At 49.2% G+C, this 10,496-nt stretch overlaps 1 protein-coding gene across 1 annotated transcript in view; it reads right to left on the bottom strand.

Moving 5' to 3' along the window:
• Positions 1-10,496, bottom strand: part of BCAR3 (BCAR3 adaptor protein, NSP family member) — a 101,925-nt gene that overhangs the window by 68,769 nt on the left and 22,660 nt on the right. Inside the window, exon 3 of the mRNA XM_045847000.1 lies at positions 5,095-5,134. Coding sequence (XP_045702956.1) covers positions 5,095-5,134 — 40 coding nt within the window. The remainder of the gene's footprint in view (positions 1-5,094; positions 5,135-10,496) is intronic.

Here is a 10,496-nt window from a genome sequence, read left to right as displayed (position 1 = left end):
CTTGGCGCTGGAATTCGCATAATTACTCCTCTTTTAATCTGCTGGTGACCTAATGCAGCTCCAGCCAACGGCAGGAAAGGCCTTGCTGAGATCTGAGCCTTAGGCAGTCTGTCATGTCTATAAGAGCCTCTTGGAAAGAATATTTGCGGAGTGTTAACCCCATAAAGCACTCACTTCTGAGCGGCTCTAGGCTCCTGAGCTGCTCATGCCCCCTCTGCAGGATGGGGACATCAAAGGGTGCTGGGCCCCCCTCGGGATCGTGATTCTAGTCCTGTCCCTTCTCCGGACCTGAAAAGGAGCTCAGAAACTGCAGATCATTTTATAAAGGCACACAAGTGGTTCTCACAAGAATCCACCAGGGCGGACTACAATAGGAGGGATATTTGTTCCCCAGGAAGCCAGCCAGGAACAAAAGCCTCGTTCTGTCTCCCACCTCCCGCCTGCAGCCCCCGGAGAGCGGCCTGGTCCAGAGCCCCGGTGGACATGGGCTGGCCTGCGTTTGGGCTGACGTGAAAGAACTGCCAATCCAGTTTCCCCTTCTGCTTCAGCTACATTTTCCCATTTATCTTTCTTAAGGACAACTTACTTCACAATGAAAAATCTATAATAAACATTTCTTCTAAAAGAAAAATCATCCAGCTCTGCCCTGGTTAATCACCTCCTCCCCCAAAATATATACTTTTAAACCACACCCAGAAAAGAGACTCTTTATTAAAACAACTAAGTCTTGTGTATGAAGAAGCTAGAAGGGAATTAGAACGTTCGGGCTAAAAGGAAGATAGGTATAAAGGGGAAAGAGACAGGAAATAACAAATTTATAAAATTTAGTGTGGGGCGCAGTGGGAGGGAAATTCCTGAAGCTTAAAGGAGCAGCGCAGGAAGGTGACAGGAGGGAAAGAGGAAACAGCTTCCAGAGGCTCGAGAAGGGCCACACAGCGAAAGCAGGGCGACCGCAACGGCCATTGTGGGGGGTGGGGGCCATTGCCAGCCTTCTGAGGTAATGTGATGGGCGGGCAATTACCTGTCGGGTCCTTGGTCTTAATGTCTGAGACTCAACATGAAATGCCATTCTTGTTCCCCTCAATATGGCAATTTTATGACCGGGAGTGACAGAGTAATAAAAATCCCCTTCCCATTTGCCCAAAACCTTCCTGTCCAGCCTATCACAGGCAGAGAGGAACCTAAAGATGTTAAACTAGTAGGGACATTGGCCCACCCCTGGCTTCTGCTTGTGGAAAAGATGGAACCTACAGAGGGGAGGTGGTCAGTCTGAGGTCAGGCTGCTCCCCTACTGGGGATTCTCAGCAGGGGCGGGGGAGGGGGGGGGTTAACCTGGAGTCTCCTACTGGAGACTATTGCCATTTATTCACATTTTAGTACAATCATTTAATCAAAGTTTCATGGGGCTAAAAACGTGCCAAAAACCAAATGGGGGGCACTGAGCAGGGAAAGCAGCCCAGGAGGTAAACCCCACCACACACTTTTGCCTAGAGCTATTTCCTCCATTTAAAAAAAAAAAAAAAAGAGGCTGGTTTTATCTAGGGTAAGGTATGCTAGGTACGCAGAGGAAAATTCCAGGGCTGCACACCGGTAACTCGAGTCAGGAACAACGAAGGAGCAGGAAGGCTGAGCCGCTGCGGCCTTTCTGCGCTCCAGCCGGGAAGGAAGGAGCGGTTTCTTTCAGACGCAGCCAGAGAATCTGTTACATTAGGTTACAGAGAGGGACCTCCCGATTGTACAAAACAGTGACAATCAGACGTTCAAGATGATCCTGTTTTTAGTTGCTGTGAGGGGAAAAATGTGGGGAGAGGAGAGGGCTAGGAAAACAAGAAAAAAGTAGACAAGGGGGAAAAGGAAAACAAAACTCCCCTGGCCAGTGGCAGGAATTAAAGAGAAACAGTGAAGGAGATCCCCACATCACAGACTACGTGGACCTGCCCTATTTTCTTATCACAGCCAATCACGGAATTTCTCTGGGAGGGTCTAGGTACTCTTGAGGCCCCAGCATGGGGGAGCCCGTGCCCACCCCCACCCCTGCCTGCTGCCTGCCTGCCGAGGTGAAAGAACCAGCAAACAGCCGCAGGGCTGCCCAGCCGGCACAGTCCCCTCCATTCCACGCACAGAGGAGCTACCAGTAGCCTAGCAACCGAGGACGGGTCCTTTCACGCTACATTATGTGCTGTAACACAAAGTGCGCGGAGTGCCAGGAGAACACCGAGTACAGACTGGACAGGACAGAATCTTGGATTCATTTTCTGCCTTGCGCTCTCCTGCCATGACCTGCAGCCCCTTACCCGATTGGTTATGCTTCAGTGTCAAAGCCTCCTCTCCCCTAGACCCAAGCGGGTGAGGTGGTCCCCGAACGCTCTCAAAGAGATTTCTCTCTTTGTCTGGGAACTGACAAAGCCAGGTGACGATGGGTAGCAAGTCTCCAGGGGAAAGAAGAGAGGCACCTGAAGACACATGGAGAGAAACCTGGGGCCAGAGCTCTCAACAGGATGAGAATGGTGGGAGGTTGGCCAGCCACACCCGGGCGCTTCCACTGTAGGGAAGGGACTCAGAGACCACCCATCGTTCTGAGGTTGCCATGAGTCCCTAAAAATTTGGTCTCTTGAATTTTGTTTATTAGGCTGATGAATCTGACTCTGCCAGGGGGTCCTACATGATGTAACATATTTTACATAGAATCTCTACTTCTTTCCAGCCCAAGAGGCACTGAGTGCACAAAGGGATTGTAGGGAGGAAACAGATCAAAGACAGGAAGGCCAAACTGAACCCCACTTCATCCACGACTCCCTCGCCTCGCTCAACCACCGTCAGCCCCTGCAGTCTCCAGGCTCCAGCGAGCACGGATTTGCAAGGCTGCCGCAGCACGGACTCCCGTTGGCCAGGTTGGAGAGGGCAACTGAGTCTGAGAAATGATTGGCCTGTGTGCTGGCCCAGGAAGGTGGACAGAGAGAGCCACTCAGACCTTGAGGTCAAAGGCCTCACATAACCCCAACAAATCCCCAAGCCATCCCTCAAAACCAAGGGCAAACTCAAAAGGAAAGAAACCTCTGATGGATCCAGGAGGGATGGAGAGACTTCATTTATCCAGTCTGATTCAGACCAAGGAGTGGAGGTCAACCTTCAGAACACCTCAGCAAACCCTTTCCAGGGGGCACCTGGGACCACCAAGAGCCATTCCGTCACATCTCACTGCTGGGGGGACGGAGAGCCCCGTGAGACAGAGGCCGTGGGCACGCCCCAGAGCTCCGTGGTCAACATGCCTCGAGTCACACAGACCGACAGTCAGGAGTGAGAGGCAAGAGCTTAGATAACCTTGAAGCAGGTCGCTCCGGAAGTCCATGTTTAGCTTTGGAATTCATCACTGGATCATCTTAAAAGGTTCGGACTTTTGTAAAAGAAAAAGCTGAGTTATTGAAATCAGGGGGGCTGGTGCTTGCTGAGCACAGCGAGGGCGTCTGCCGTGGGAGACAGCCAATTTCTGCAGCACGGCAGGGGGATCTCACAGGGCTGCTGTGACTTGCACACCGCGTAACCCCAGAGCACATTTCCCATGCTGTGGTCCAGTCAGACCTCGGTCCATGGGAAGAGTGTTCCCTAATGCCTTGCGGTGCTCAACCTGCCCAATAGCACACTCGAGGCTTCCAGGAGGACGCAGACGCAGCGTTTACAAAGCTCTGCCCCGGTTCTAACATGGTGGTCCCACTGGTTTAGGGTTACGCACGGGCTATGCAGAGACTGTAGCTCAGGCACAGCCTGGGCACGAGAGAGAGGAAAAATATTCCCTCGCTCCATCCTCATGAACTTTACGGTGGCTGCCTGGAGCGACCAAGTGGTCCTAGTAGAGTGCCCTCCTGCACCTTCCGTCCTCTGGTCTGACGGGAAGACATGCCACACCCTGGGGCGGGCACAGGCACCTGAACAGCAACCGGCCCAGACACTCTGAGAATGGGAGGCTGCCCTTGGAACAACGATGCCGCCGGTGGCTCCTCAGGGGCAAGCGCCTGAAGCCCTGACTCATGCTGCGGTTCTGAAAAATCACTGCTATTCTTTGTGCGCCCTGTGCTAGGCTTCCAAACCTCCCTTAAATGTTCCTATTGGCTTAACGTGGATGAAACGGGTTTCCGTGACTTATAACCAAGCAATTCCTGACAGCTGCTAATTTCTTTTACAAAATTGTCCATCTTCTTCTTATTATAATTTTAAAGATAACTTTAATTTTATAAGAAAAAATATGTGATATTGTAAATGAAGAAACTAGGTCTGAGAAATCAGAATTCTCTTTACAGTTTTCAAACATAAAACAAAGCAAACACACATGCCCAAAACACGATGTGGGGTGCAGAGGGAAGACGTGAGAAGCATCCCCTCTTTTTGCTCAGGAGGAGAACAGGACCGAAGCACTGGCCAGGCGGATGCACTGAGTGCCAGCCCCACTGCACAGAGAGGCGTCACCACGGCCCAAGGTCTACAGCAGCCCCTCAGCAAGGGGGTGGCTGTTGAGGAGAAGAGAACTCAGAAACCCTCAGGTGCCTTCAGTCCCACACTGAAGATAAGCAGAGGTCCACGGTTCCTCCCCTACCATTCAAAAATCCAAAAACCTCTGAAAATTGGAATTTTTGAAATAACTCATTTGGCTGCCAAAGAAACCTGACCACGTTTGGTGGCAAAACGTGACCTAACTGCATAAAATTGCTTGTCTATTTGTCTCATTTCGGGTGAACATTCTTACATTTCACTGCTGAAATAGTGAGTTTGATTATGGGGTGCTGAACCCAAATCCCGTTGGGAATGTTTCATATACACATGCATGTACCATATTATATTTCCTTAAAAGTTCTGAATTTTAAAGCACATCTGGCCCTAGGAGTTTCAGATAGGGGGAAAGGCTGTCCACCTTCATTGGGATGAGGTTAAGCCTCTCTCAAAGTTTACTAAAGGCTGAGAACAGTCAAATCACCTCCTCGTTGTTTCAGTGGGACCAGCCTCCTATGCAAGCCAGACCACAGCATCACCCGGCAACACTGTGTTAAATACGGGAACCCATTACACAGGTTCCTGATGACACGTGAAATGCTGGTTTCCTACCTTCACATATTCCAGAGTGGGGTCCAGAAGATGCTGATCCCTGAAAAGAGAAAGTACAAATATGAGAACTGGGAGCAATGCACGCTTGTGCCAAGTAAAATGTTATCCAACATTATTTCACCCAAATTCAAATTAAGCTGGGTCTACCTCCCAGACAACACTCATGAAGTTCGGACAGACAGAGATCCCTTTCATGGAGTGTGTTGGGTGGGGAGGGGGTAGGGTACCCCGTGACGTCAGCCTGGGAGCTCTACATGCTTTACTGTCACACTCGGACTCCAAGTGTTAGACTATTTATACGCGGTCATTCCAGATCCACGCCAGCGTAAAAATGAGCCTCAAAGCCTGGGCTGAGGAGGACGGAGGTGGTGGGGAGCAGGGCTGGGTGCCCAATGCGCAGCGGGAGGCCAGGCAGCTGCATCCCATCCGGTTTGATGGAAGTAAACCAAGGCTCAGGCGGGCGAAGCAGCGGTCGAGGTCACTCAGCACCCAGCAGAGTGAGAGACAGGAGTCTCGTACCCAGGTCTGCTTCTAACCCACACCTTCCCTTTCTTATGGCTGACTCGACGGCCCACCCGCTCCTGGTGTCAGCTGATCAACTGACCCTGACTTCCTCTGGTGCCCAGTTATTGTTTCTCTTCCCACCTCACACCAGCTCGCGTCCAGAACACTAAAACTCTAGAACTGACCTGACAATTACAAGTGAACAGCAGCAGTGGCACTGAGGATGCTGACTTACTGTAGAAAGCAGAAGAGGATCTGACTAAGGCAGAGGAAAGGATAGCGAGACACAAGGGCTGATGTTCTCAGTGCTTGCACGGTGACAGCAAGGTGGCCCCCGACAGAAGGCGGTGTGGAAAGGCAGCTGCCTTCAGAGACACAGACTTCGAAAATAATCCACTCCTTCCTGCACAGCCGTGTTCATGTCAAAAGGACACAAGGGCTCTGAAGCTGGTAAGACTAGTCTTCTGAAGGGGGAGTCAGCGTATCTACACAAAGAACTGGTCCACCTGAAGGCAGGGGACACCCCCGCAGGCCTGGATGCCCCCTGAGCATGGGGAGACTGTAGCACTGCTCCCTTGAACTGGAGCAGCAAAGCCACAGCTCAGAGGCACCACCAGCTTGTAGCAGAAGCGGATCCAACTCCCAAAGCCGTTCTGGGGCTGGTTTGACCTCTTGTGCGGGGCTGCACCCAGGGCACAGGTGCGGAGGCAGGCTGGCAACCCCCAGGCTCCCCTCCACGCACGCAGCTTAGGGTCTGGAGTGAGTTGCTTTGCAGAATCAAAGGAGCTGAGAAGAGCTTCAGCTCACAGTCCCTGTGGGGGCTTTCCCACCGAACAGGGGAAATCAGTCTTTCAGGGCCTTACCACCAGGCACACACCCTTTGCGTCCTTTTATCAGGCTTTGTTTTCTGTTTTTTTTTTTTAAATATCAGGAATATTTTTCCCAAAGCCACTGATTTTTCTGCCTGCTGCACCTGGCTCTCCAGCCGCACTCTGGACGTCGTGTCCGCCTCATCAGGCTCTGTCTGGGGAACCACTGGCCAGTGACCAAAACTTTGTCAGCAGCACTTTGGCCGTGTTGCTCCCTTCAAGTTCTTGAGCGCTTGGTTTTCTCCTGAATTAACATTTTAGGCCTAAGGGCTGTGCAATCTCATTCTGATTATCCAGCCCAGTGAGTGATTATCTGGCTCAATTTTGACCCAATTCATTATAATATAAAAAAGAATCACAGGTTATTATCATCACTGATCTCATCAGAAGTAGTTATGCTAAGTGTTGGAAAGTGTTAAGCCCATGGTGGAGGATACAAGTTGTCCCGAGTTCTAATTTTCACTTGAAAGCTGGAATTTTTCACTGGCAGCTAACACTGTCAAATATTTTTTTTGAGTTTCATTTCACTCATTTTGGGGGAAAATATCTGCCAAATAGCAAGACCATATAGTCATAATTTGCAATTTTAACTCTCTTTTTTGAGGTGTTCACATGTCATTCTCTTAGTACATTCCTGTTAGAAGTTCACCCAGGACCTGCTCTTCTCCCCAGATTTAGCTGTAAACTCCCTTTCCTTTCACACTGGAAAGCTAAGATGTTCCTCTATCCCTTTCTCTAGAGAGGCACCTGTAAACCCTACGTTCCCTCAGGGGAAACCCCTCAAACTCTCTTGAGAGGGGGTGGGATAACCACTCGGACCAGGCTCTGCTCTGCTCACAGAAGGTGACCTCAAAGCCGGCCTGCACCCTACTCTCCCACCCAGAGACCCTGGCACCCAGGAGCAGGGTGTTCTCCCGACGCCCCAGCATCCTTGGGTGAACTCTCATGTCCCTGTGTGATCTCCTGTCACACGTGCTATCTTGGCAGAAGAGAAGGAAATCAAGGGCACTGGTTGGGGATAAACTGAAGTTCCCCTTTGCCCCTGCCCCCGAGTGGGCTCTGCTAAGGGAGCCCTGTTCACTGCGTTACGAGAGCAGTGGGGAACCCACAAGTTCCGAAGCTCTAGTTCAGGACCCAAGGGTGCCCCAGTGGGTCCTCATATCCTCTCCTCATCCTTTTTAGAGATGCAAGGGAAGGACTAGAAGGAGCGTAAATGAAATTGAGTGTGTTACAAATCCAAAAGCTTTAAAAGTCATTGCCCTGAACCAAATTAAAATTATATTTAAATGCAGAAGTGTTGTATCTCCTTTCCCAGCCAGGCACCCGATCCCACTAACCAGGGAGACAAGAGCTAGAAGACACAGCAGTTGGCCCCGTGGCCCCAGCCTCTAATTTGAAATAGAATATCCAATTATTCATATGAGACTGTGCAGCAAACACTCCTTGAACCACAGATTTATATTCTCCAACAGAGATCACTAGAAAACAAACACAAGGACTTGGCAACATAAATAAAAAGGGTTTAAAGGAACTTTTAAAGTGAGCCCCCACCCATGTGAGTCTGTGCTGTTCTGCGCATCTCTCTTCGCAGCGGGAGCCCGCAGGAGCGCGGTGGGTGAAACCCGACTCTCCGGTCCTTCAGTTTATTAAGTTCTAAATAACATCACCGTGTTTACTCCAGTTAATCATTCTTTCCACTATCCCACTTTCTTAAGTTTGTACTGACGGATGTCTCGTTGGGAGTCACGGAAATGATCTATTTATTATTTCAGTTTGTTTCTCATCTGTAACCAGGTTAATCATTTCCTCCCTCTTAAAAGGACCCTTGATCTTTAAGTGTTTGCTGTTTTGAGCTAAGAGCTTCTCCATCTTGAATACACAAGCACAAATTTCACTGACAGAGATCTTTTCTAAGTGGCTGGAATACAGACGGGGAAGGAAGTATCCTATGTCTGTGTTAAAGAATGAATGTTTGCTTCTTTAAAGGTTATGGAATAAAGTCATGGCTAACAGGTTGCCGAACAAATGCCCTGTAGATATAACATAAAAAGGAATCACCGGTCATAAAATATTATTTCATGGAATGGAGGAATGTGAGGAGCTGGATACACTATTTCAGATCATGCAGAATCAACACCCCCCTCAAATCCACACACACTAGGAATTCCCAGAGTTGGCACGTGTGGCCTGGTGTCTGCATGCCAGGTCACTGCACTGTGTACTATTCATATGTGGTCTCTGCCTCCATGAGGCAAACTCCCAGAGTACTGATGTGTCTAGTTCACGCCCAGTACCTCCCATGGTTCTCACATGCATCCCACAGACACCATCGAGCATCTGCAGCATACCATGCGCTAGGCCAGATGATGGAAACACAGGAATCCACGACAAAGGTCCGGCTCTCAGACAGATTGCAGGCAAGTGGGGCAGACAGAGCAAAACATCCAAACAACTCAAACTGGAGAGGGTGTCAGCGAGAACAACACCACAGAGACACTTTTCCGCAACCTGGGTAAGTTTTGAGGGCTGAGTAAGGACCTGTCATGGGGAGAAGCTGTGGGGTAGGTGGTGATGAGAAACACCCAGGCAGGGAGAGAAGCATGTGCAAACACGTGGGGGCGTGAGGTAATACGGTGCGTTCCGGGGAGCCACGTGTGTGCAGGAGTTAAGCCCACCTGAGTCCAGGCCACCGTCAGCTCTCACCGGAGCCCTAAAACACCCCCCACCGCCAGCGGCCAGAGTGGTCTTCAGTCAGATTACGCCCTGCTCAAGATGCTCGAACTGCTCCCATCCACTTAGAAGAAAACCCTGACGTCCTCCCTCAGCGTGGCCTTCGCGCCCAGGCTGGTGTGAGCCCAGCCAGCTCTCCACCCTCACCGTGACGGCAGAATTCTGAGGCTTCCACCCCCACCACCAAGACCCCCACCCCCTGGTGAGTCAATTGAACCCTAACCTAAAAACTGCTATGAGGGGATTTCTCGGATGTAGTTCGAGTCCCAAATCAGCTGACATGAAAATATGTCAGTCCTCTGAGTGGACCTGACTTGAAGAATGAGATCCGACAGAAGGAATCCTGTTGCTGGTGTGACGTTATGAGAGGACCTGTGACAAGGCCCACGGAACTTCGAGCGGCCCCAGCAGACGGCCAGGACACAGAGACCGCAGTCCTGCAACCGTGAGGGACTGAAGTATGCCACCAAGCCGAGGGAGCATGGAGGCAGGCTCTGCCCCAGAGCCTCAGAAATACAAGGGGGCACAATCACAGACACGGACAAGCACAGAGACACTATGGACATCTTTATGTCAATAAATTTGAAAGCTTAGAAAAAGTTAAATTTCCAGAAAAAGAAATTAAAACTAACACTAAAAAAGAAACAGCAATTCTGAATAGTCCTATAACTGTTAAATGGAATCAGCAGTTCAATACCTACCCACAGGCCTAGATCGTTTACTATCTAGCAAGTCTGGCCAAACTTTGGAATTATTTGTTACTTGAAAATTATATAAACTCTTTAAGAGACTTGAAAAAGAGGACATTATAACATTGATATAAAAGTCAGACAAGGTCAATAAGAGAAAGGAAAAGTGTAAGCTAATCTTACACATGAATAGATATGAAAAATCCTAAGCAAAATATTGACAAACCAAACCCAAGAATGTATAAAAATATATCATAACCAAATTTGGGCTGGCTCAAGAACACAGAATCAGCTTAACATGAGAACATCTATTGATCTAATTTACCATATTAACAGATTAAAAGGGAACAATCATTTGAGCAGAAGTACAGGAAGAAAAGTCATTTTTTAAAAAATCACCTTTTCATGATCTTTGCAGGGAAAAAGTTAATTCATCAAAAATAGACTTTAAAAAAACAACTCCATAACCTGACAAAGGGCATCTTTGTCAAAACCCAAAAGCCTCAGCAAGCATCATTCTTAATGGTCAAGTATCAGAATCATTACTAAAACCAATCAATCAATCAATCAATCAATCAATCAGAAACAAGACCAGGGTGTCCACTCTTAC

This window comes from Phyllostomus hastatus, unplaced genomic scaffold (genome assembly GCF_019186645.2).
Source record: "Phyllostomus hastatus isolate PE091 unplaced genomic scaffold, TTU_PhHast_1.1 phas_contig_524, whole genome shotgun sequence".
NCBI lineage: Eukaryota > Metazoa > Chordata > Mammalia > Chiroptera > Phyllostomidae > Phyllostomus > Phyllostomus hastatus.
The sequence above is the reverse complement of the archived record's forward strand: the minus strand, read 5'-3'. Positions and strand labels throughout refer to the sequence as shown.